This window comes from Podarcis cretensis (assembly GCF_951804945.1).
Source record: "Podarcis cretensis genome assembly, chromosome: 4".
NCBI lineage: Eukaryota > Metazoa > Chordata > Lepidosauria > Squamata > Lacertidae > Podarcis > Podarcis cretensis.
Genome location: NC_137173.1, coordinates 24,538,556 through 24,566,320, shown reverse-complemented (window position 1 = coordinate 24,566,320; position 27,765 = coordinate 24,538,556). Strand labels below are relative to the sequence as shown.

Sequence of the window (27,765 nt, the reverse complement as noted above, 5' to 3'; positions counted from 1 at the left end):
AGCATTCAACCTGAATTACTTGCATAGTAGTTATCTTGTCCATACATTTTACCACCATTTTCCTAACTGAAAAAGTCTGGGGTGTGTTTTTTAGCGGATTTGTTGTGCCAGGCAACAGAGCAATTTAACCCACTTTAATTGCACAAAACTAAACTTCTAGTATGCTCTAGAATGCCGGCTGCAAAATATTGACAGTCTGAAGCTGACAGATGACACAGTTTGAAGGAATTTGCCATGGGTGGAAAGGCCCTTTATCTGTCATAAAATCGAATCTGTAGGACAACAGTAATACTATAAAAAAGCCATAGATATCCAAAATTCCTAACAGAGCCAGTACTAAAAATCATTATTAGAAGGAAGTCAGAATTTGTATTTCTAATATAAAGTTCATTTTAGGCTTCTCTGTAGATAACATTGATCACATTTCCTTCTAAATTAAATGAATTTGTTAAATAATTTCCTACTTCGTATTGCCACTCCTTAGCATCTAACCAAGTGATATCCATATGTAGATATCAGTAATTTAAGAGTTCTTGAGAGGGTGGGTGGAACCTTTGGGGAATTTTTTTTTTTTTTACCTCAGAACACGTTTTGTAACTTGAGGATACTTCTGAATTGAGGCTCAGGTGGCCTCAGTGGCATGGAATGCCTTCCATCAGCTTCAACTGGTGGCCCAGTTGTGCCTCTATCTGGACCAGGATAGCCTAACTTCTGACCTGTTTTATGTCTAGAAGGCTTGCCTTTCAGGAGGAATGCTACTGGATGCTAACCATCTATATTAACTACTCTTCAGGTGATAAATTGGGAGAACACACTGCACATCCCCTCCCAGATCAAGCTGAGCCCCGAAGCAAGTGACCTTATCACAAAACTGTGCTGTGCTGCCGAAGAGAGGCTCGGGAGAAATGGAGCAGATGATCTCAAGGTTCACCCTTTCTTTGACTCCATGGACTTTTCCACCGATATCCGCAGGCAGGCAGCTCCCTACGTCCCAAAGATCAGCCATCCAATGGACACCTCAAATTTTGATCCCGTTGAGGAAGAAGGCCCTTGGGATGACGCTAGTGAGGACAGCACCAGGGCATGGGACCCGCAGACTTCCTCCAGTGGCAAACACACGGAACATGCCTTCTATGAGTTCACTTTCCGAAGGTTCTTTGACGACAATGGATACCCGTTCAGATACCCAAAGCCTTCTGGAATAGAAGTGAGCCAGTCGGAGAATTCTAATACAGAAAGCAAAGATGGGCTGGACCAGGCAGGAGCCTGTCAACCCGTATACGTGTAAATTATTGTACAGAGTTCTACAAAATTAACCCATTTATCCATAACTTCCATCTGAGCCTGCAGATAGAAGGACTTGCAGACCAGGTCCTAAATGCAAGCTGGTTTTGAGTTTAGGCTGTTTAGGACTGTAAATAGCTATGTTAATGAGTGCACTTGAAATCCAGATTTTCAGCATCGATTTCCAAGGACAGGCGTGTTCTTAAGCCAAGTTTTCCTTCTGGGTCAGTGTTGCCCACTCTGAGCATTTACAAGCTTCCACAGTGTTGTGCTGTTTTATTTTATTTTCAAGTGAGCAGAGAGCACTTATTTTTGTTTATAGCAGGGTTCTGTTTATCCTACTAAATTATAGGGATTAATTCAGACAAATCATGCTGCTGTTCTTCTTTTCTACATTCTTTTTTTTTTTAATGTCCATCGCACTTATGTCACATTTTTAGGAAAATAAGTAAGACTGAAGAACGTGTGATTAGAGGTCTCTGTGCAATAATGTTTTAATAAGAGAAGAAAAAGTCTGCTGTCCTACATTTACCAGTGCCATTTTTATTCACACCATAATAATCTATATGTACTTTCAATATCCTGACATCATTTTTGAAGCTGCTTTATTTCCCTTTTTTGATTTTTTTAAATTTTAATTTAGTGTAATCAAAGTGTGAGCAAGTGGCAATTGAAGAGTGGTTTCAGTGACTGGATTTGTGTAGAATGTTGCATGGAGCTGTGATTATGTTGTTTCTTCTGTTTTGAAATGACCTATTTCTTGCCATTCACAGGCAGGTCCTGTGCGTGTACTTGTACTGAGGATCTCAGCGACCCTCGGGACTTGTGTGCTGATAATGTATTGTGTGGATGGTTTTGACTCTTTATTATGACTGTGTGTTCTGTAAAAACAAATTACAAAGCTCTAATTCAGGTTAGGGGTTGGTGGTGTGTACAGGGGAAGAGACAGAGAGGTTAGTAGCAGTTGATTATCTTGTTTCTTAAAATTTCTCCCAAAGATGGGTAACTAGCAAAACAGTTGCTTTGGAAATAAATTTGTGGCCAAAATCTAACTGTTTGATGGCCCACTCACCTACCACATGGTATGCAGTGTTCAGTTGTTTGAAACTTGCCATATAGTATTCATTTATCTTATCATTTAGTGTCTATATGGGGGAAAATATACAGAGGAGAATTCTTTGTGCCTTAAATTTGATTTGTGGGCCTTACTTCCTTATCCTTAAAACTGATAAGGACTCTTCATTATTAAAGGTAATTCAGTGACAATGCCTTTCTTTCTGGGATATGTTGAATCTATGGAGCTGCCTTTATACGAAGTTGTTTCCTCAACACCCTAGCCAGTATTGTCTCCTCTGGCAGACAGTCTCTCAGGCAGAATTCTTCCAAGCCCAGTTAACCTGAGACCATTTCACTGGGAGGCACTGGGGATTTAACGTGGAACTATATACATGCAAAACATAAATTTTGCCATTGAGATATAGACCCTCTCCAGGTGCATCTTTTCTTTGTTGCGGCTATATCTTATGGTGGAAAACCGATCTACAGTATATATAGCAATCCCCGAAACCATAGATACACATTGGCCTCTCTAGCTGCTTCTCTGTGATCACTTGGAGGACCAGAAATGGCTTACAGTACATGATGAATGCGTGCAGTCCTTTATCAACATCACATTGAGGCAACAATGGCTGGCACTTCCAGAGCTGCCAGGAATTGTGAACTCTTCTTTCCTATTTAAATAGGCCTATTCTAACCATGTATACACAGAAATGAATATATTTGGGGTAGCAGCCTTAGTTGTCTTAAGTGACGTTCCCAAATGCTGGCCCCGATTATACCTGGTCTGTTATATTGTTATATATCTATGATGGACTATACTAACCCTGCATCTCTATCAAAATGCAAGCGTACGTTAAAATATTTTCTAAAAATTGTTTAAAATAATGCATTTTATTAGTTATGTTAATGTAAGGATTATTCAAAATGATAATGGAATACTAAAAATAAGTAAGCCATAAATATCTTCATTTATATTATATATATACCTAAATCAGATTAGTTTAACAGTCCTATTTTAAAATAATTCATTGCAATAACATTTGAGGGCAATATTCCACTGTGTTCTTGCTTTTTATGTTAAGCTTTTGAATCTGAAGCTGCGTTTTCCCCCACTCCCATGTTATTCCAAATATTCTTCCTTAACATTTTAGCCTATCAAATCCTACCCATTGTCTAGATATCTAAAGCAACAGCACCTGTAAATCCATCAGGCTAAACTAAACAAAATGATTGTGTATTTGTTTACATTTGTATGAAAGGAGTGTTCTGAGGTATGCAGTGCTTGTGTTGTGGCAGTTTATGAAAGATTTCAGTATTACTACTTTTTATATAATAATGCCATGTTTTTTATATATATTTACAACTATCTGACATTCTTTCATGTGGTAGGTTCTTCCTCAGGAACTCAGTTTAACTGTTATTTATTTATCATTTGCCTTTCGAAAGCTTCCGCTGGCACAATTTATTATTATTAAAAAAAAAAAATACCGAATCAAAATCAAAGGATGTATCTTGTGTGTGTTCTTTTAGCTTATTATAGTGGTTCTTAATTAGCGAAGTACTGCAAACGCCCTTTTTTTGAAAGCCAAGCCTTGGACCCGCTACTTTTGCGACACTGTAATTCAGTTTTACTAGCAAACCAGAGGTTAAACTAACTTTTTCCAGCTCCGGGAGTGTTCATGTAACACACCTGCAGCCGTCACACTAACATGTTGCAACACACAGTTTGGAAAGCTCTGCCATACATGCTGATTAGCTCACAACAATTTTGCTTCCCTAAATATCCCTACGTCTGTCCCTTGTAGGCCCTGGCAATTACTCTTCGCACAGAAACTCAAGTAAGCGGGTGTTTGCAAACCTAGCGTGAGAATTGCCAAAAAACCCACATCACCTAAAGTGAAGTTCAAAGCTGAATTTGGTAGTTTCTCCTCAGGCAAATGGCTTTTAAGGAATTTCATATGAAGTCAAAAGTGTTTTGATCAGATTTATGAATTTTGAATAAGATAGGGGATCAGTATACTTACTCCCTTGTGGTCACCATATGGAATCAGAGAATTGCAGATTTGGAAGGGGTCTTGGGGGTCATCTAGTCCAACTCCCTGCAGTGCAGGAGTCTTTTATTGCCTGAAATATAAATATGAAACAAATATGGAGGTTCCTCTTCTGGTGAAGCCACTGACAAAAATGTGAAGGAAGTCAGCAGGACTTTCAATAAGACTATTGTAGTTGTTGTGGGAGCGGGGAAAGGGTGTTTTGCCGGATTTTGCAAAAACCCAATCTGGTGTCGAAGTCTATAATGAAATTGAATTTAACAGTAGTAATTGCAGCATCACAGCACTTGCCAAAGTGGAAGGAGTTCTGAAAACCGCTCTGAAAGGCGATACTGGAGCACTACTAATCATTTCCCAATTACGTGTGCAGAAAACAGAACTCACTGATAGGCAACACATGAAGACTGTTGCAAAGCATCCCAAATTATTACAATAATTACCTCAGGTTACATACGCTTCAGGTTACAGACTCGGCTAACCCAGAAATGGTACCTCGGGTTAACAACTTCGCTTCAGGATGAAAACAGAAATCATGCTCCGGCAGCGTGGCGGCAGCAGGAGGCCCCATTAGCTAAAGTGGTGCTTCAGGTTAAGAACAGTTTTAGGTTAAGAACGGACCTCCGGAATGAATTAAGTACTTAACCTGAGGTACCACTGTATAAGGTTATTGTATAATAATAGAAGGGGCACAGCTGTCAATGCACTACTACCTGTGAGTCATCTTAGGTCCATCCCCAGATGTTCAGGAAGGCTCCCTAAACCTCTGGAGAGCCTTTTGTGAGTTGGTGGAGTTAGGGGCTGGGTGGCTGCAGGAGAGAGGAAGGAACAGAAAGTTTTCTTTCCACAAAGCTCCTTATCCACACAATCCCATACATGTCTCCTCAGAAGCAAGTCCCACTGAGTTCTACAAGTCTGGCTCCCAGCTCGATTGCAGCCTTACGGTGCAATTTTAACCATGTCTACTCAACAGCAAGTCCTATCAAATTTACTTGGGGCTTACTTCGAGGTAAGTGGTGCTAGAATTGTGGCCTAAGTTAATTCATCTTGCGATCCAAGCCATTGTTTTTGTACAAAGCAAAAACAGACCTGTAAGCTTAAAATAATAACAGAAAAATGCAATGTTATTGGCAGATCATCAAACATGTAATTCCAAACATACTTTTACTGAATTTCTCCTTGCAGGCAATAATAGATTTAGACATGCATATGACATAAATAGCAAATGCTAAATTCTATGGGGGGTGGAACTCGGAATGTTTTTTCTGGCAGAGAAATGTGTTAAAGCAGTGAATGGTAGCATGTGGTGGAAAGGATTCTGGGTTTGTTCACTGGCAAGATTTCCGCCATCTGCCTTATACACCATTTTCCTAATTAAGAGTGAGCAGAAGAAAATGTTACATTTTCAGAATTAGCCTGTTAAAATATATTCAGAGTCTGAGGGTTTGCAAATGAGGCAAACAAAAGTATTATTTTAACAATATGTGTGCTGCTTCTTTAACATATACATAAACTCAAAAAAGCAGCCTGTGAAGCTGCTTTCTACTGAGTCAGACCACTGGTCTGCCTAGCACTGTCAACACTGACCAGCAGCAGCACTCTAGATCACTTGCTGCCTTACTGAGAGATACTGGGGAATGAACCTGGCATCACCTGCATGCAGCATCCCTGGCATCTCCAGGTAAGGACTAGGAAAGATGCTTTCTGAAACCACTACCCATCACTGTTGGCAGTATACAGCCTGGTGAACCAATGGTCTGACCATATAATGCAGCTCAAAGTAGCTTACATCAGGCATAGGCAAACTTGGTCCTCCAGATGTTTTGGGACTACAACTCCCATCATTCCTAACTAACAGGACCAGTGGTCAGGGATGATGGGAGTTGTAGTCCCAAAACATCTGGAGGGCCAAGTTTGCCTATGCCTGGCTTACATCATAAAAAAGCAGCAAAAGATCATAACAATGAATGAAAAGCACATTAAAAATACTGGAGAAAGCTTTTCACAAAAGTCAGTGGAAAGTAAGCCTACAAGTGGCTATCAGTTATGACAAAATGTTGCATTATGGCGGAGGGCCACCTATTCACCAGCCATGCACCACTTGCAGATCTCTACATGTAGATGCATTGCAGCAGAACCACTGAATCAGGATGCTTGGCATAAATCCCACTCCCTGCCCTGATTTACCATGCAGGTAGCTCTCTCAGAAATCAGTGAGGCACACAGCATTGTTGCCTATAGTTTTTTTATCAGTTCAAAACTTAGCTTATAATCTAGGAAACAATAACCAAAGAACGTGCACTATCAAGCCAAACCGTCAAAGCACATTCATGCGCGCTCTCCAGTACCTGCTTGTAAATTCTGTTTTCCAAGACTTGAAATAGCATGGCAATTCCCTTCATGCCACCATTCCCTCCCCCATCCCCCAAACAGACTGGATGCTGCCGGCAATTCTTCTATCTCTGGTTGGCACAGATCAGACTCTTTAATTAAAAAACTGAGAGGACACTGTTTTTCAGGACAGCAGCAGAATCGACATATTGGACACTCCTGCTGGGGTACAGAGCATTTTCAGTGCATTTTGTGGGTGCCAAATAATGGATTGATTTCATAGCAGGGAATTCTGTCGTTTCCACGTAATCTGTGCTAATCCTCTATTATCGTTCCATTTTTCTCTTTTACCATACTTAGTCTTAAATATCACGCAGTCTGAACTTACAGTCAAGCTAAAATGCCTGCCACAAGAGCTCCTGCTGGCTCATGCAAAACACACAAAAGTCTCTCAAGAATCATACTAAATAATTCCCGTAGCAATCGCAAAACTAAAGCAACGATCAGGATGCCCAAATATGACTCCCGCATTGTGGGCAACCCTTAATCTAGGCTTGTGACTCATTGAGCCAAATGAAGTTCACCAGCTAGCTTGTTGAACCTAGTGCACAAATTGTGGGGAATGGGGAGGTAATAAAGCTTATTGTGAAAGCTACAAGTCTCATCCCCTGAAACACAGACTGTCAAAGGAAAAGGGGCTGGGTCCCCTTTGACTTCTACTTCCCTGTTCTTTGATCACAGTAATAGGGTTTTCATTTTTCTTCTGTGTGGTTCCTAGTGGCTCTTTGAGTTGGATTCCCAGCTAACTCTCTCTTTGTCATTCACTTGCTGGAGTTCTTGCCTTGAAGCCTTGATCCTTTTGGAGGTGCTTTAAGTACATAGTTAGGATGTGGCATAATACTAATATGAAGCACAATGCCTTCTTTTACCAGTAGATGGAATGTATGACCAAACCTGGCATGCTCTGGTCCATGGGCTCACAAAGAGTCGAACACGACTAGACCACAACGACCAAACCAAGATAAAAGCAGGGAGGCTACAAAAGGCCACAAACAGAGGTAGCAAGCCAAATCATGTTCTTCAGGGGCCATCACAAAAGGAAGTACGACTGCTATTTGATTCAAACAAAGGTCAAGCCTCGGGAATGCTTGACAATCCCCCCGTTTTTGTGGAATTGGAAAATAGATCTGACCCACAGAATCAGCTGAGCACCTAGATTTAAAACATGGGGCTTAGCACACTCTCCATCTGGAAAGAGCCCCCAGCGGAGTAGAAAACACTTTCAGAGTTAACCTGCAGCATAGCCTGGAATATAGGTTGTTCAGCCTGTTTACTCTGTCTTAAAGCACTTGCCCCACCCTCTCCCTCTCTAGCAATGAACAGACCACACACCGTTAAGTAAGTTTAAAATATTTACGCACTAAATTCAAAGGCGTGATTCATGTGTTGCCCCACGCAGCAACAAGGAGAAGCCAGGTAGATTACTCTTGGGTGCAAAATTCACAATATAGTTTCAAACATGCAGTCTGAACTTTGAGAATGTTCAGACCCGTCTGTTCTGGTGGGTTACATGCTGAGAAGAGAGTGAGACAAAGCAAGAGAAAGAGCATCACATCCTCCCTCACAGAGGTAAGGGGGCATGATCACCTGAGTCTAGAAACAAACCTCTCTGGTCTTAACCCCTTCGTGCACTTATGCTTAATTATGTTTGACTGCAATTTCCCAGTTCTTACAATCCCAGACAGACCACAAACACAGAACACTGAGTGGACCCAGCTTATATATGGCCGAAGAACTGCATTCTGCTTTATGGCTCATAAGCTTTGTAGGCCTTACATAAGTCATTACTAGCTTCCTCCAACCCCCAGGCTCTGAAGGTTAAAACTCCATGGTGCTATTGGCTGTTGTACAAATCCTGCAGAATGAATAAGGTGTTCTAGGTGGGTAATTGTCAGTATTTGGATTGTGTGAGGTGCGGTACTATGGGTTGAGCACCATGAATTATATGTGTATAATGATGAATATAAATGTATTTCGCTATACAATTTAAAGTTATGGTTGGAAAGAGCCACCTAGTGGTACAGGAAGGGCATGTGCTACATGTAAGTAGCATGAAGCCCTAGGATACCACTTCAGCAAACATGGCTTCCCCCGAATAATCCTGGGAACTACAGCTTGTCAAGTTTGGTCTACGGAGTGTTTTAACAATCAATTCTCCTTCCCAATAACTGTAACTCTGTGAGGGGAACAGGGATCTCCTAACAACTTCACAGGACCTTATATCATTATCACATTTATTTTTTGCCACTGACTACTGAATATTTTTTTTAATGAAAAATTGGATTTGAAAAACTTATAATATTGTTTCCTGCTTTAAAAATAAAACAAAAGCCCATTAAATTAATGTTACATGTCTTCCCTGAAGGCTGGTTTTATTAGCTATCAGAATGAACAGAATGGTTTACAGTGGTACCTTGGGTTACATATGCTTCAGGTTACATACGCTTCAGGTTACAGACTCCGCTAACCCAGAAATAGTACCTCGGGTTAAGAACTTTGCTTCAGGATGAGAACAGAAATTGTGCTCCGACGGCGTGGCGGTAGCAGGAGGCCCATTAGCTAAAATGGTGCTTCAGGTTAAGAACAGTTTCAGGTTAAGAACGGACCTCCAGAACGAATTAAGTATTTAACCCGAGGTACTACTGTTTTGTGTACTGATAGGATGAAGTGAGACTGTTCGACTGCAAAATAATAACAATATGTAACTAGTTACACCAGACCGTTATCTTTCTATGTTCTAACACTGGGGCTAGTAACTTTCTGTTTCTCTAGGACTGCATTCATACCCTCCAACATCTTGAACCCTCAAACCAGGAACTGTGTCTTGCTGCCTGTGCTCCCTCACGAGTCACATGACTTGCAGGAGACCATGGAGCCCAAAAGATGCCCTTTTTCACAGCCTTGTTCACACAGCAACCAAAAATGCCCTCTTTGGGGTGCCACCCATAAAAAATGTGCTTTTGGGGAGCAGAAGTGTTGTTTTTTTCTGGACGAGATCTTGATGTGAAATCACGTGAGATCTCATGGCACACAAAATGGCTGCCATGCTCTCCCATGAGAAAACGAGATGCCTATTTTTTTTCTGTGACACTTACAGCGTATGTGCATTTCCTTGCCGGGGGGGATACATTGGGAGCCGTGTGCAGATGGTAGGCAGGGCTGAAGTCTGTGGTAGAGTCACACACTTTAGGCACACCCTTCTATCTCATATCTGTTTTCTTTTTTCTACCCCCTGCAAGCTATATGGAGAGGGACAGATTGCTCTTGCCAAAGATCTGAATGAGGGCCATATAAAATTCCACCACCAAGGTCCACATGAACTTGTAGGGCCACAGGCTGCCCACTCCATTTGTAAGACAACAGATGTTAGCTCTAACCTTTCTGTTTGTTCACCTTGTGCTACTCCTTATAGGCTAAAAATTAATCTTGCTATGCATGCTTTACAGCAATCAGAAGCTTATCTGTGCATCAACATGGATAATCTTCTGGTTGCTCTAGTATGCATGGCCAGATTAATTGTTCATCTATGAGGAATATGAACCTAAATTCAATTTTGGGTTGAAAACACACGGAATAAATCATATGGGCATGCAGCAAATGAATAATACGGATTTTCATTGCAACCATGCCAATTTTGAGAAATGGCTTGGTATGTTGCTCTGCAATCATCCTGTAAACTATTACACAGATTTCTTTGTTTGTTTGAAATATTTATATTTCACCCTTCATTAAAATTTGTTCCGGAGTGGTTTACATAATGAAAAGAGTATGCTGTAGCTTAGTCAGCAGAGAGATTTTAGTGATAAGCTCCCATAGCAGGCACCATTCAGGTCACAGTGTTATGATGGTTCTATATCATAAGCCTGTTATAAAGCTAAATAATACTATGCAGATTGTGCACCCCTTTACCTACTTACTTACTTACTTACTTACTTACTTATTTATTTATTTATAAACTGCACTTTCATCTAGAATATAATGAGGTGGTATACAGACTGAAAACACACTATTAGAATGAAAACAATTTTAAAAAATCAAACACACCAATAGGTGTTCCAGATATGAAAGGCTTGTCTGAATTAGTTTTTTAGAAGGCATCTGAAAAGAAGCAGGGATTGTTAGAATTCAGGCTCGGTCAGAGGTATGTGCCTATCTCTCCAGGCACCGGCTGAATTCTTTTGACCTCCCTCCGGCGACTCCCGGCAGGAAAAACACACGAGGTCCGTTCCGGCGATTTTCCTCAGGCTGTGAGAAAAACACACCAACTGCTTCTCCTCCTCCCTGCTCCCTGCATATCCCCAGGGAGGGGAATCAGACTCAGACAGAAATTTATCTACATGTCTTTTATTCCTGTCTTCAGCAGTCATACAGTGAAAGATGTCTACTCTCTTCAACCAAAACAGAGAGAAAACTCCAAACTCCACCCATGTACATCCTGTACAGGTCATATGACACACACTGAGCTCACATCCTGTGCTCAATAAGGAGAATGGACTGCCCCTTTGTTTCCATGGCAACAGTCACATACAGTACTAGGTATTATTGTTCTTTGGTTGTTTCCAATTCTGTCCTGTGCGGAATGTCAGTTTAGTGGAGAAACATCATATTAATGTGTACCTTTTGCCCATCTCTCTTTGTTGTTGATTATTGCATATATGTATAATGGATATAATTTATTATTTTATGTGAATGAAGAATTCAAATGCTATATGACTGTGAAGAAAAGTTATTTCTGATTTTAGAAGTGTCTGTCAGTTTGCATTTTTTTGGTGAAGAAAGTATTGATCTGACGTGTAGAGAGCTCTTTCCTATTCTAATTGATTCAAGAGGGTTCTGGAAGCTTCTCTGTGTGATACAAGCTAGTGCAAGACAGAGGTCTCTAACTGTGGCGTTCGTACAGAGTCCCCAGTTGTTTCACGGACTACTGACCTGTACACCACTACTTTATTCCTCCACTGCCACCAATTTTGTGGAAAAAACCCAGGGTTCCCTGTTGAAGTATTGAGTATCAGTCAGGTAGAGTTAACAATGAAGATTAAAGTTTATTTCAAACACAAACAAGTTTTAAAATATATTCGAAACGCTGTCACTCTATTCCCTCTCAGTCTTGGTCCCTGCCTCTAACTTACCCTGACTCCTCTATCTCCCCCACCCCCAAAAGAACCAACTGAACTGTCAAAACCTCTGGGCTGTGCCTCAAAATCAGGTAGGCTCTGCCTTCGGGCTTTCTTATTGGTCAACCTAGTAACCCCTTGTCTCCCCCAATACAAACGTATCCCCAAAGAATGGGCAAACGCTACACTAACTGACAAGGAATTTTCTGTTTTGCCAAAAAAACAGGCAGAAGGTTCCTGATGTTTGGGTTATTCCTTCGGAGAAGCTGAACAGCTGGTTTGGACTGCTTCTGTTATCTCTTTCACTCAAGGTCATGCTGACTATAATAACAGCGTGGTGTTCTGTACATAGTACACTTAGTGTTAAGGTTTTAGTCTTATTGTTAAGTTATTGTAAGTTTAGGTTAATTCTGCTGCAAATTGATTTCTTATGGACAGTGCCAATCCTGAATGTATTGGATTTGTGACCATTATGCTCATTTACCTTCAGTAGCAATAGTAAATTCTGGTATATGAAATAGAGTTGCCTCTGGCCTATTTTGGAACATGTTTTTGCAACATGTTTCAAGTTTTTACTCTGCTAGCTATACATTGGAGTTCTGCCCTGGAATTTTGAGTGGAATTTATAACAACGTCATTCCCATTGAGTCCAGTGGGACTTACTCCCAGGTACGCGTTATAGGATTGGAATCTAAAAGGATCCTCTTTAATGATCTTCCAGCTATTAAGGTACCACTGAGCTGTAATATTTTATCCAGTGCTTAAGATGGAAGAAAATAATCCTGCCTATGTGCAACTAAAAGGATATTAGTGACTCAATCATATCCATATAATAAATTTAAAGCACTTTAACAGTCCTGATTCTCCTAAAGAATTATGGGGACTGTAGTTTATTAACTGTGCTGGGAACTGTAGCTCTGTGAGTGGGGCGGTCTCCTAATAACTTTCAGCACCCTTACCAAACCATAGTTCCCATAATTCTTTGGTGAAAGCTATGCTGTTAAGTGACACAGGAGTGCTTTTAATATATGGTGTGGCAGGCTGGTTTTCTCTAAAGTGTTAGGACCTGATCTGTCAGAAAGATTAGATTAATGATGTACATTCAACATGAACACTTTGTCCAATACAATTAAAAAGATCCTTAAAAGGGCTGTCTCAAAAGAACATAAACACACACTGTGTTCCTGAGGAACAAAGTGGAGACAGTATGTGAAATATACAAATGCATCCAATTCATCTTTTAAAGCAGTATCATGCCACTTTAAACAGCATGGGCTTCCTCCAAGGAATTGTGGGAGTTGTAGTTTGTTGGTGCTGAGAGTTGTCAGGAGACCCCACTCCCCTCCCAGAACTATAATAACCACAACAAGACGGTTTGAACATATTACCGATCCTGACCCAACTGGGTAGTTTCCGGGCCAAATTCAAAGTGCTGGTTTTGACTTTTAAATGCTTAAACGGCTCAGGACCTCAATACCTCAAAGGTCCACTTCTTTCCATATGAACCTACGTGAACCTTGAGCTCATTGAGATCCTTCTTCGTGTGCCTCCTCCACGAGAGGCCCGGAAGGTGTTAATGTTGTGAGTCACTCCATCTTAGGTTCACATTGTATAGATGTGCAAATAAACTATATATCATCAAGACAACACAGTCTCCACTGTCTCCTTCATTCCAAGGAAACCGAACTCTGGGAAAGCAACCTGGAACCCCCTGGAATCTCACACCGCTCAGAGATTGGGGTGGCATGTGGCAATATACACTTCTGCCTGAGTCTTGGTGGTTGCAAACAGCATTTGAAATAGCATGATTGTAAACATCCATCCTGGAATGACTGAATGAATAAACAACAGTTATGGTGTGGAGATAAATGGTTATGCAGGAGTTGGGGCACCATGGCTGGGTGTTATTGGACCACAACTCGAATAATTCCTGACCTATGGCCAAGCTTGATGAGGCTGATGGAAGTTGGAGTTGAGTAGCATTTGTAGGGTCAAGTATCCCACACCTGAGTTAAAAACCTATTGCCTTGTAGCATGGCCCTGATCCTGGGGGTTTTTTTTGTTGGGGGGCAGTTATACAGAGATAGTTCTACAAAGATAAAATTAACGTTATGTTGCTGCAGCCAGTAAAATAACACATTAACTCATTTTAATAAGCACATTTCGTAAACAAAGACTTTGTTAGAACCAAAGGAAGCTCAGAAACCATGCATCCATACAAGCAGAGCCATTAATTAACTAAGGGTTTGTCTGCTAGCAAAGACAAGGGTGCCCTTTATATATATTATAACACTGTTTTTCAGGGAGCCTCTCTGCTGCAGCTGGCATTCAGCCAACAGCAAAGCATGAAGGACACTTCGCATTTGAGAATAAAGGATGCAGTATATGTGGGTGACATTCTACATTATTTGGCATATCCGTACAATTAATCATCACACAATTAAAAGATTTCATTCTAGCCGTGGGCCAATGGTTTGTAGAGCAAGTGGTTTATTTAATAATAGCCTCTGCTCCAATACTAGCATGTTTTACATGCAGAAAACCCCAGGTTAAAAGCTCTGCCATCTCCAGGTAGGGCTGGGAAAGATGATGCTCAGAAGCTCAGTTCAACTGGAACTCTACACATGTTTAGATTGGCTTTTCTTTAGCTATGAGTCTTGTGTCCCTACAATGGAACTGGAGAAAACTTGGTAGTTCAAGCTAAGTTTTGTTCCATCAGGGAAGCTCCAGTACTTCCTATCCAATCCCCAGGTGTGGTCTAACCAAGGCAGAATAGAGTGGTACTATTACTTCCATTGATCGGGACAGTATACTTGTTGTTGCAGGCTGAAACAGTATTAACTTATTTGCTGCTGCATCACACTGTTGACTCATGTTAAGTTTGTAGTCAGTAGATCCCTAGATTCTTTTCACATGTACTACTGGCAAGACAGGTGTCCCCCGTATAATATTGGCACAGCTGGTTCTTCTTGCCTAAGTGTAGAACCTTACATTTATCCTTAATGAATTTCATTCTGCTAGTTTCACTTTGGGCCCAGTTCTCCAATTTGATAGATCATTTTGAATCTCAATTCTGTCTTCTGTTGCCTTGGCTACCCCTCCCAGTTTGGTGTCATCTGCAGATTTGATGAGCATCCCTTAAATACCTAAATCCAAGTCATTTGTAAGGATGTTGAACAATGGGCCCAGGACAACTCATTTGTCACTTTTTTCCAGGACGAAGGGGAATCATTAACAAGCCCTCTTTGGATTTGGTCAGTCAACCAGCTACAAATCCAACTTTCAGTTACCTCATCCAGCCCACATCTTACCAGTTTCCTCGAAAAGTGCGACTTTGTCAAAAGCGTTACTGAAATCAAGATACACCAGGTCGGCAGTATTCTGCTGATCCACTTGGCTTGCAGCTCTATCCAAAAGAGAGAGATTCGTCTAGCATGACTTGTTTTTGTAAAATTCATAATGAGTCTTAATAATCACTGCATTCTTTTCTAACTGTCCACATACTGTTTAATTATCTGTTCTAGGACCTTTCCTGATATCCACATCTGTCCTATATCATTCCTATAATTTCTTATGAAATACCACATTTTTATGTATTTCCACCCAAACCAGCTTTGATACAAATTGAGAAAAATAACAACCTAGCTGCATGTTAAGCTGGTAATATGTAGTGTCACAGTTCCATTTCTCACTGTATCATATTCACTATGATTAATTTCTTTATGGTTCTATTTTAGTTACTATTAATCTATATGGACAAAGGGGAAGTGTAATGAGATTATAATTAGCTGTAGAAATGTTAACCTTCAGCCTTATCTTCAGGAGTTGCAGGTGGTGGAGTAATTCAGTTTGCTTACAGTTCTCACTTAGAAATTTATCTGTATCGGCTCTCAGTAAGTATCTGGAAAATTTGTTCTTGCTCCTCTCCTCTTACCATTACCCCCCTTTTTTACTAAACAAGTGAATTTTGTGTTATTCCAAGCAACTAAGTAATTTTTGATAGTATGCTGCCATAGTATACTATAAGCTTAATGCTATAAATTTGTAACAATTTATTAAAATCTATTTTGCCTAGGAGTCTTAAAATGTATAGGGCAAGAACCAAAGGAGCTAAGGAATGAAACCCCACTTGCAACATAGCACAATTAAAGGACTTTCAAAAACGGTTTCTAATATTTGCTCCTGAAAGAAAAATAAAACCATAGCATTCCCTGAAGTAGCTCTTCAGATCCCACTATAGTTATTAAACCTATGTGTGAAAAGTAGCTATGGTGGAACAACTGATATAATAAAGGTCAAAGTATGATTCCCTATGAGTGAAGATCTAAAGTGCAATGAATCCATAAGATTTAAGTATACAGTATGTTGCAAATTCAGTTTTTGGTATGGACCTATGTGAAATGTGCAGCATCAGTTTCAAAAAGCACATCATGGGTGAACCTTTTTTGGCTAGGTGGGCCAGATCTTTATTCCCCCTCCATGCAGCTTTGGCTCTGCTCAGCACTGGCATATAGTCCCTGACTGATTCCTCTGAGGGAATGTGACTCTCAACAAAAAGCAGACTGCCCACTCGTTTTATTGTTCAGGTTGAAAAAAAGTGTAGTGCATACAAGCACACATTTGGGAAGCTGCATGCTTTGTATCAGCAATTTTTTAGGTGCAGCATGGGGTCTCATTTCTGTATGTGAGTGGCCATATATGCATGCGAAGATTAGCCTGTTATTGTGTGAAGTACAAGAGAGACAGCTCCATTTGGTAAATACAGACATAAGAGGTCAATTCAAACTATTTGTCCATCTGTATTGTCTTGTATGCCTGTTGTCTTTGTCCATGGAGTTTTCTTGGCAGGGATACTGGAGTGGCTTGCCGGTTCCTCCTCCAGGTGGATCACGTTTGGTCAAAACTCTCCACTATGACCTGTTCATCTTGGGTGCCCTGCTCGGCATAGTTCATAGCTTCTCTGAGTTCTTCAAGCCCCTTCGCCACAGCAAGGCAGTGATCCATGAAGGGGAGGCAAACACGCTTTTCCAACAACACAAGAGACGACTCTACACATGGACATCACCAGATGGACAGCATCGAAATCAGATTGATTATATTCTCTGCAGCCAAAGATGGAGAAGCTCTATACAGTCAGCAAAAACAAGACCTGGAGCTGACTGTGGCTCAGATCATCAGCTTCTTATAGCAAAATTCAAGCTTAAACTGAAGAAAGTAGGAAAAACCACTGGGCCGGTAAGATACAATCTAAGTCAAATCCCTTATGAATACACAGTGGAAGTGAGGAACAGGTTTAAGGATTTAGATTTGGTGGACAGAGTGCCTGAAGAACTATGGATGGAGGCTTGTAACATTATACAGGAGGCAGCAACGAAAACCATCCCAATGAAAAGGAAATGCAAGAAAGCAAAGTGGCTGTCCAATGAGGCCGTACAAATAGCGGGGGAGAGAAGGCAAGCAAAATGCAAGGGAGATCGTGAAACATACAGGAAATTGAATGCAGATTTCCAAAGAATAGCAAGGAGAGACAAGAAGACCTTCTTAAACAAGCAATGCAAAGAAATAGAGGGAAGCAATAGAATGGGAAGAACCAGAGATCTGTTCAAGAAAATTGGAGATATGAAAGGAACATTTCGTACAAAGATTTCCATAATAAAGGACAAAAGTGGAAAGGACCTAACAGAAGCAGAAGACATCAAGAAGAGGTGGCAAGAATACACAGAGGAATTATACCAGAAAGAAACGGATGTCTCATATACCCAGGTAGTGTGGTTGCTGACCTTGAGCCAGACATCCTGGAGAGTGAAGTCAAATGGGCCTTAGAAAGCACTGCAAATAACAAGGCCAGTGGAAGTGATGGTATTCCAGCTGAACTATTTAAAATTTTAAAAGATGATGCTGTTAAGGTGCTACACTCAATATGCCAGCAAGTTTGGAAAACTCAGCAGTGGCCAGAAGATTGGAGAAGATCAGTCTACATCCCAATCCCAAAGAAGGGCAGTGCCAAAGAATGCTCCAACTATTGCACAATTGCACTAATTTCTCACGCTAGCAAGGTTATGCTTAAAATTCTACAAGGAAGGCTCAAGCAGTATGTGGACCGAGAACTCCCAGAAGTGCAAGCTGGATTTAGAAGAGGCAGAGGAACCAGAGACCAAATTGCAAACATGCGCTGGATTATGGAGAAAGCTAGAGAGTTCCAGAAAGACATTTACTTCTGCTTCATTGACTATGCAAAAGCCTTTGACTGTGTCGACCATGGCAAACTATGGCAAGTTCTTAAAGAAATGGGAGTGCCTGATCACCTCATCTGTTTCCTGATAAATCTTTATGTGGGACAAGAAGCTACAGTTAGAACTGGATATGGAACAACTGACTGGTTCAAAATTGGGAAAGGAGTACGACAAGGCTGCATTTTGTCTCCCTGCTTATTTAACTTATATGCAGAATTCATCATGCGAAAGGCTGGGCTGGATGAATCCCTAGCCGGAATTAAGATTGCCGGAAGAAATATCAACAACCTCAGATATGCAGATGACACAACCTTGATGGCAGAAAGTGAGGAGGAATTAAAGAACCTTTTATTGAGGGTGAAAGAGGAGAGTGCAAAATATGGTCTGAAGCTCAACATCAAAAAAACGAAGATCATGGCTACTGGTCCCATCACCTCCTGGCAAATAGAAGGGGAAGAAATGGAGGCAGTGAGAGATTTTACTTTCTTGGGCTCCATGATCACTGCAGATGGTGACAGCAGCCACGAAATTAAAAGACGCCTGCTTCTTGGGAGAAGGGCAATGACAGGCCTAGACAGCATCTTGAGAAGTAGAGACATCACCTTGCCAACAAAGGTCCGTATAGTTAAAGCTATGGTTTTCCCAGTAGTGATGTATGGAAGTGAGAGCTGGACCATAAAGAAGGCTGATCGCCGAAGAATTGATGCTTTTGAATTATGGTGCTGGAGGAGACTCTTGAGTGTCCCATGGACTGCAAGAAGATCAAACCTCTCCATTCTGAAGGAAATCAGCCCTGAGTGCTCACTGGAAGGACAGATTGTGAAGCTGAGGCTCCAGTACTTTGGCCACCTCATGAGAAGAGAAGACTCCCTGGAGAAGACCCTGATGTTGGGAAAGATGGAGGGCACAAGGAGAAGGGGGCGACAGAGGACGAGATGGTTGGATAGTGTTTTCGAGGTTACCAGCATGAGTCTGACCAAGCTGCGGGAGGCAGTGGAGGACAGGAGTGCCTGGCGTTCTCTGGTCCATGGGGTCACGAAGAGTCGGACACGACTAAACGACTAAACAACAATATTGTCTTGTATGAAAGGCAGTGAGTCCGCATGGTCTCAAGCATACGTTTTCCCCATTATCAGATTATTTTTAAAACTGTAATTCCAGAGACTGAACCTGGGGCAAAGCAACAGCTCTATCGCTACAGTCCTTCCTTCCCATTTTAAAAAATGAACTTTGCACAGAAGAACAGGGTATTTCCAATTCTGTCAGGGCCACAGTGCCTTTGACAGTGAATGACAAGTACAAGTTCAGGATGCGCATCTACTGAATTGCTGCCTATTACAAAAGCAAGCAAAAAAAGTTCAAAATCTGGGCTCAGTGAAACCGCTTTACTAATCAATAAATAATAATAAAAAGTGATGCTCTCGGGGCTAAATAAGAGCTGCTAGTATACTGGCCCGACTTTATTCTCCGTGCGCGCTTGCTAACTTTACTTCTTCTGTAAGCCCTGAGGCGCGATATTAAAACACCAAAATAGTCCAGGATCGTTTCCGCCGCTTTTGAGCCTACTTGGAAAGCGCGTGCACCACCCTTTGACGTGGAAACCAAGTACCTCCCGGGCAGCGCTTACTCCGCGCTGAGAGTGACGAACACTCTGCACGTGTTCAAAGGCGCTTTTCCCCGTGTTCACGGTTACACACAAACACACCTTTCGTTCGCATGCATGCAGAGCTCCGGCGGGGCAAACTCTACCCAGAGGACTTTCGGGGTCTGCGCTACTTTTGCGCTTAAAAAGGCAACGAACCGCGGCACCCGAATGGCTGCGGTGACTCTCAGGGGGCATCTTCGTACCCCACCCCCCCTCCCCCGACCAGGGCAGCGACTGTCCAGCTTTTCCTCATGGCCGTTTTGGCGTGGGAGACCCCCCCCCTTTCCCCCCACGCGGGCACACGCGCGCGCCTCCGCGACCCTCCCGGCCGGGGCGGGCAGCGCCGCCCGACTGAGGCTCTCCCGGCGCTGCCCGCTCGCCCCTCCCTCTCCTCTCTCCTTCCTCGCCCGCGCCGGGGATTGGCTGGGCGGCCGCCTCGTCCCAGAATGCAGTGCATGGCGCGTCATTGAAGAGAGACCATGATGGCGGCGGCCGCGGCGGCGGGGGGAGCCCCCGAGGTGATCGCCCAGCTGGAGAACGCGGCCAAAGTGCTGATGGTGAGGGCGGCGCGGCGGCGGGCGGAGCGGGCGGGCTGGGCGGCCGAGGGCGCGGCGGCGGGGAGCAGGGCGGCCCCTCCGCCCCCCAGTTGATCCCTCTGGGCGGGGGAGACGCCGCGAGTGCCCCTTCTTCTTCTTCTTCCCTGGGCTCCCTTGCAGGCTCCTTCCTCGTAGAGGGACTCGGCGGGGCTGCGCCTCCTTCCGCACGGTGCCGCGTGAATCTCGCCGCTGCCCTCTTTTCTCCTCCGAAGCTGCAGCCCCGTGCGCGCTGGCTAGGGGAGCAAGTCCCATGGACCCCCCTCCGCGAGGGGGGACTTGCTTCCCAGCAAACGGGCGTAGGATGGGGCTGCTAGTGCCTCTCGGCTTTGGGGACCCTTCTCCCTCCACAACCCTTTCGCTTCCTTTATCATTGCTTCGGGCTCCTGCTCCTTTCTGCACCATCATAGCCTCTGCTTCCCAAATCCTCTCCATTTCACTCCTGTACCCACGTGCTCAGATCCTTGATATCGGCTGCTCCACCACTCTTTGCTCTGCTCCTTTTTTCATTTTAGGAACATTTTTTCCTGCTGCGCATCTGCTACAATCAGTATAAAACGAAATTCTCCTTCCTTCCTTTTTTTTTTTTTTTTGCTAACTAGTGAATGCTCCCATCCCCCCCATCCCCCCCCCCCCGCCTCTGTCTCTGCAAGCCAACCTTCATGTGTCTGGGTTACATAAATCTTAAGATGCTTGTTCTATTTGCTTGTTCTCCTCAACAGTCAAGGCACCTGGAAAATCTGGGCTTGAATAGCAAAACCTTTCCACCTATTAGTATTGCCTATGAAAGAGAAAACTGTTCCTTCAATCAGTGTTTAAAAGCTTTGTGTGAAACAAGGCAGTCAGAGCCACTTTGTCAGTCTGTTGTTAGCATTGAAGCTATCAATGCCCCCACCTCCACCCAAGTACACTTGTTTACTCCTGTAGAATTTTGATGGTTTGGGCTTTGTGGGATTGTGACCATTATTTTTTTTAACATTTTTTGTGTGTGTGGAAAGTGCTTTGCAGTGTAACTTGTTGCATCTTCTGCACACACACCCAAAACACTTGCAACCAGCCTCGTATTTCATAGGTTTCCTGGTAGCCATAGGTGTCCAGGAATGCCATAGATGCGTGTGAGTTGACTGAATAGCCCACTTGGTTTCTGTGCCTGACTCTGAAGAAGCCAGAGCTGCACAGAAATGCAAAGGGCTAGCAGAAAAGTGCCGGTTCTCTTCTTCCAGGAGCAAAGCTAGATCCTTAAAAGAACTTATACCCATGACACACTTTGGTGTATGCTAATTTATTTGTTTAGATGAAATCTTAGGCCAACTTTGAGAGGGGGGAAGAGAAACTACTTGGTAAGAATTTTCTTAAAGTTGATGTTTAAAAACAGGAGAAAGGCACAGAAGGTATGGGGTCTTGTGCAAATGGTCCACACAACCTGTGCTTTAACATCTCCATCATTTCTGTGCCAGTCTGCTTTATAGAAGTCTTTTTTAAAAAACAACAACAACCAAGCCTTTCAATAGGTTTCCATGTAGGCTTTTAAGGATGAGTCTTGTCCTCATGAGCAGCCATGAAAATGCAGGCCTTATAGCAGGCTGCTAAAATTTGTTTTGTGGGCTAGTAACCTTTCTGTGGTTATTGACAAAGCAATAAAATACTAGAGAAATAGATAAATCCGTCAGCTAAAAGTATCCTCCAACCAAAAAACTATACCATAATAATATTGCCAAAATGTCAAAAAGTTACCGGTATTCCTTATTCTCCCAAAATACAAGAAGGCGAGTCATTGGTGTTCCACTATACAAGTGGGAAACTAATGCTCTGAATTGGTAATTAATATTTTCTCATAGTCTTCTACGTGAGCAGTTTTTATGTAAGCATAAGTTTACCACACAAGCATCATACGATCTGCCGTACTACCCTGCAAGCGGTAGATATTGAGGAATTGCTTAACAATTATACATTAATGCATAGCATGGATGAAAACATTACCTAGTATGTGTGAGTGTTGCGTCCTGTTCTTTCTTTAAACAGGCTGGTATGTCTGTGGTTATCTTTCCTGCTCCTCATTACAACTCTTTGAGATAGATTAGGCTCCCATTGGATCTAGAGTGTAGAATGTGGATGTATGCATTAATCTGATTTTAGTTTATAGTTGACTTTATATTTTGAATGATTTAAAGAGTTTTATGATTTTTACTGATAGTTTTATTGTTTTATTCCTTTTGTTAAAAAACCTCAAAGCAGTTTGCAAACAAGCAGGATATAAATTTTATGAAATGTTTGAAAGCAAAAAAATAAGATCACCTAGCAAGCTTGATGTACAAGAGGAAATTTCAACCCAGGTATCTCTGGTTTTACCCACTGCACTGGTGAACATGTGGTGATATGTAGAAAATCTGTGCTTGAAGGAAGTATTGGATTGCTTTATTGTTAATATTTCAGCTTCATTTGTTGTAGACTTGCTGATGGTATTTTTTCCCCTTGAACTATTTAAATATGTGTCAGTACCCGTTTTTTTAACGGGTGGGTTAGCAATTATTGGACAAGAGCAGGCGGCTTGTGGAGGGGAGGGGACTTCTGTATAGTTAGAAACAATGAAGCACTAGAGGCAAACAGGGTTTCACTTCCAATTCAGGCATGTCTCAAATGTAAACACAATTCTCTTGGTGTATATCTTTCACTTAAAAGGTCAGTAGTTTGTGTACTTTCTTGTTGTAGAGAGCAGTCTTTATGGTTAAGCTGGTTCTACTCTGCAGATTTAAAATCTGTGGATACGTTTCCTGGGATTTACTGTAGATAAGGAAATCTGAGTGAAAAGTCTGGGTTATTATCTTTTGCCAAGAGTTAATAGTACACAGGATAAATTATTTAGCACAGACTTTGGTTTAGGAGTGATTTATGCCTGCTTATATGGGAATGCACTCTATATTTCACTACTAAGCACACATTTATTTCTCTGTGCAAGATAGGCGTTTGAACAATACACTGTATTGGTTCATGTTTTACTGAAAATATGCATAGGTATTAAAGCCATTGTGATATTGTAAAGACTTCCCAAACTCTAAACTGAAATAGAACATCAGATTTGAATGTTTCGAAAAAAGCAGGAAAATAGAGGAACTTTTGCACTAAATAAGCTACACTCTGAATCCTTCTGAGGAGCTGTGGAAGAAATCTGCTTAATACTGTAATTGAGACTCAGAGATATTTGCAGAGGACTGTAGATTCTGTGTTGGGTGAATGAGTATAAAGTGAGCTATGAATTCATTTGTACCCCTTTGCCAGTGCCATTAAGAGTGTGACCCAACAAGCCCAGAGTACTTCAAGAGGAGGCAAGACACAAAAGCCCATTAATGGTATTATTGACAGAAATTTTCATTGTGTGCAGCTATTCATATCAGCAGAACACACCAGGTGTGCTCTGTTTATGCACATGCTCCCAATCTCTTACAAATGCAGATCACAACAAAGTTGTACAGATAAAAGCCTTGCCTGATGGAAAAGTACTATTTTTAAAACAAACAATCTTCATGATTGTGGGATGTGTATGTGGGAGGTTACTTCTATGATAGCTATGCCTAGTTTTCTAATTCAGACTACAACATTACAGACTGGAAGGCTAAAATAATTTACAAAACTTTGGTAGCAAAACATTAGAAAAGGAGTGTTTTTAATATATACCTTGGCATTCTTCCCATGCCTTCTGTTCTTTTATTTGAGTTAATAGCAACTTTCTTTGATGCCAGAGTGCATCCCTTGATTGCAGTTCAGAAGTTCACGAGATTCCCATTGCTTGCTCTTGATGAGCAAATTTCCCTGATTTTGTGGTACCTTCTCCATAGCTGACAAAAGGAAAGTTGTGCATATGGGTCCATTCTTCTTTATGCTTCATTTCTATATATGTTAAGTACAGTTTTGCATTTCAGGGGGGTTGGACCAGGTGACCCTTAAGAGTCCTGTAAACACTACAATTCTATGATTTTAAAAGTGTTTGTTGTTCTTTCTTTCTTTCTCTCTTTCTTTCTTTGCTAATATCTTTCCAGAAAGTCTGCATGATTTATTGTATTTTTAATATTTTGTTGGAAGCCGCCCAGAGTGGCTGGGTATAAATAATAATAATAATAATAATAATAATAATAATAATTGTTGTTGTTGTTGTTGTTGTTGTTGTTTATATGATTGAAAATGACTACCGGTATTTTACATGTATCAAAACAATTCCATAATTGCTTCTGTAAAAGTATTTGTTGTTAAGGCTTAGATATGTGTCTTACACCTCAGTTATTAGCAAGTCAGTTTGGAAGCAAAGCTAACCAATAATGGTGGGATTTACTTGCAATTAACCCCTTCTTCCCCACATAGACATTTTATGTGGTCAAATATGGGAAGGAGCTTAATCTCACAGGACTAGTGAGAGCACATGGGATTTTCCAGTTCAGTTGTTTGCTTTTTCCTGCTGTGATAGAGTTGAAAGAGATGGGAGGGGCACGATAGCCTGAGGCCCATTCCTGATTTTTCTGTGGACACAACTCTTAGGGGGCATATTGCCCAACCTGGGGAATAAATGGCTTTAGAATTCCAACCTTTGCCAGTAGTTCCTTGAGGTTGTGAAAATCGCACACCAGAGGTTTTTTTAGAGTTTTGAAAAATCTCCATCTCTTTCAATATGCAGAAACATTCAGAAACAAAGCATTCAGAACACAACAGTAAAAGTGGGCTGCAAAAGCAGCTGAAAGCTACTTTTAATCCAAGGAACCTTAATTTGTAGACCCTCTTACCTGCAATTCAGCTACAACTCTCATCATTCCTGATCATTGGATGCTAATTGGGGCTGGTGGGAGTTGTAATAATAGAGCAACATCTGGAGGGCCACAAGTTAGCCACCCCTGTTTTAAAGGAGCAAATCATTTTTACTAATAAGATACCTACATAATGCATAAGTATTTTGGACATCTCAATGGAATAATGGGTGAAGGCTGGCTGAAAAGGAATTTCCATTTCTATTTGTTTCTGCTGGCTTACAAGTCCAGTGCCTAACCTTATATGACGCCAAGTGATGGAAAGATGTGTGTAGTTTGGGACAAACCATTTTAGAAGGCAAATGGGATGGCTTGGCAGTCTGGAGAATCCCCAGTGTTGCTGTAGCACTTTCACGAATTAGAGTTTTTTAATGAAGCATGTCTGTCTCCATAGACCTGACAGTTTAACTACAAAAGTTTCCCAGTATTTGCTTGGCCATATTTTTTTGCCAAGTTATTAGGCCCTCCTGCTATGGTGAATGAAGGGTTTAAAGTTTTACTGTTGTCTATGACGATCAGCTCAAATTGAAAAGGTGTGAAGACAGAGGCCGCCAGACACTCTGTAGACAGGAGATTTCTTGTTCAGTTATCTATGCTAATTGATTGATGCAAGAGATTTCAGCTTAAAAACCAAGGCTGGGAGAGTATAGGGTGGAGCTTGTACCTTTTCTCTTTGATGTTTATATAAGCAGAATGGTAAAAGTTCTGTATAAGGTGATTTGCATTTCTATGAAATCTAAATTTCATCAGGCTGAAGAAGAGCCTTTGTAAAACAAATGCTTATTATGTTTCTCAAAGTTGAACCAACGCATGTTTATGCAGAAGCAGACACCACTGAGTTCTGTGGATCTTATTCCCAGGTAAATTTACAAAGGATCACAGTCTTAGAATCACAGTATAGTGTTAGCAACAGTTGGACAACAGGTAGTATTTTGTACCTGGAATATAGCGGATTTCTCACATCTGTCTACACATGCACACCCCTTTTGAATAGATACCTTAATTCACTATTTGAACTTTCGGTAAGTAAGGTTCATATCATGCCACTAGGTTCCATTGATCAGATCATGTAACATTGATAGAGGCTAATGAAGAAGGAAACACATTGCAGTTTTGAACCAATCTTTATAATTTGTTGGTGTTATCATGGTGGGACTGGGCTTTGCAGCTGGCTGTTAGAAACAAAAAATTCAAAACCTAGCCCAGCCATTCATTATAGGCAGAACCCTGCTTCCGATATGAAATGATACTTGCTGGATATTTGAAGGTGTTGGAAGTACCTGAGAAGAGTAGGGACAGTACACAGTGGTTTTGTATGTAATCATGCAAAATAAAAGCAAGCATGATTAAGCCTTTGAGAAAGGTCTGCTGTCCTCAGCTACAACATTCTTTCTTGGATACGTGTCTTTAAAGTGGAGCCTTGGATGCCAATTTACACACTAAAATCAAATTTGCTCACATGCAGAAACACTGGCTATCTGAAATATTCCTTTAACAGGCATTATTGTTATCTGGCTATCATTTGCCTCTGACATGTTTAGACAGAGGATCTTTAACTTACAGTGCTGGCTTCCTGTTTTCTCCCAGATCCAGCACAAGCCTGCCCTTGCCTTCAAAGACCTCCATGGCCTTGTTCTCCTTGAATTTGTGCCAATATCTTACTGGAGAGTCCAGCGCTAGCTCATGGGGTCGGGAGGCGAAGGCACCGGAGGGTGGTCTCGCTCCTTTGCGCTGAGGTTCTCCCCTAAATTTCTTCTTTTTAAAGTGTCTTTAAGTCCAATTCTAGTGTGGGGAAACCAATTTTTGCGCCGCTGAGCCTCTGCTCCCGGGAAATCCACCTGAGTAGGGGCAACTTACGTCTCCTGTTGCTCCTGCTTCACCTCTCCAGGTGCCGAGTCTGTCTCTTGAGCAGCTCAGAGCTCAAACTCCGACCCGACGCTGAGCGCACTGTTCCGGAAGACTTCTCTCTTCTCTTCAAATCTCTTTGGCTTGGCTCAACTTCCTAGTTCTCATGCTAGCTACTGTAGTCTGCAGCTAAACTTAAATGCACCTGACTGAAGCAACTGCATTCTGCTTCCTTGTTTAGCATGTCTCCATTTGCCTCTCCTTCCCTTTGTGTTTCCCTGTTTCAATTTTTAAAATAACATTTTTTATTTTCATGGTATAGAAGATAAATTTTGAGAAAACAATTGTTACAACAGTAAACAACACATAACTTGTCCTGACAAAATTGCAGGGTTTTTTTAAAAAACCATGCCATATGTTAAAAACTTTCAATGGATGTATTACACTTTCTTGTGGTAAAATAAAACATATGCTTGTACTGTCTTTCCAAAAGTTTAATACTTATGTATTTTTATTATGATCCCAGGTGGATCAGTTGAATTCAAAACAAATTTTAAATGTCAGGAATAAAACCTCAACATTGGCTTTATGGTGCTGGCAAAGGGGGAAAGCAAGATTGATTGAAACTAGTTTTTCATTTTATAATTGGCATATTGTATAGTTATTATAGTTGATTAAACACTGGTTTGCCACCAAATGGAGCTTGTGTGCAACTTAGGCGCACAATCAGGGCATTTCCTTGTGTATTATACATGCCCCTTGC

General features: G+C 41.6%; 2 protein-coding genes and 1 long non-coding RNA gene across 4 annotated transcripts in view; 2 read left to right on the top strand and 1 right to left on the bottom strand.

The window, feature by feature from the left end:
- LATS2 (large tumor suppressor kinase 2) overlaps positions 1 to 3,846 on the top strand; it is a 46,263-nt gene extending 42,417 nt beyond the window's left edge. For both annotated transcript variants that reach the window (XM_079973410.1, XM_079973411.1), the window contains exon 8: positions 794 to 3,846. In XM_079973410.1, the coding sequence (XP_079829536.1) occupies positions 794 to 1,288 (495 nt within the window). In that variant the 3' untranslated portion in view covers positions 1,289 to 3,846. The remainder of the gene's footprint in view (positions 1 to 793) is intronic.
- Positions 1,070 to 19,884, bottom strand: LOC307215133. Its single transcript, XR_013838300.1, has 7 exons — positions 19,835 to 19,884; positions 15,187 to 15,302; positions 13,832 to 13,985; positions 8,144 to 8,295; positions 5,395 to 5,487; positions 4,368 to 4,467; positions 1,070 to 1,196 (listed from the first exon to the last, which is right to left on the bottom strand). It is a non-coding gene; the product is annotated as an uncharacterized lncRNA (long non-coding RNA).
- Positions 19,885 to 20,230: 346 nt separating this feature from the next.
- Positions 20,231 to 27,765, top strand: part of XPO4 (exportin 4) — a 56,339-nt gene continuing 48,804 nt past the window's right edge. The window contains exon 1 of the mRNA XM_079973409.1: positions 20,231 to 20,331. Coding sequence (XP_079829535.1) covers positions 20,254 to 20,331 — 78 coding nt within the window. The 5' untranslated portion in view covers positions 20,231 to 20,253. The remainder of the gene's footprint in view (positions 20,332 to 27,765) is intronic.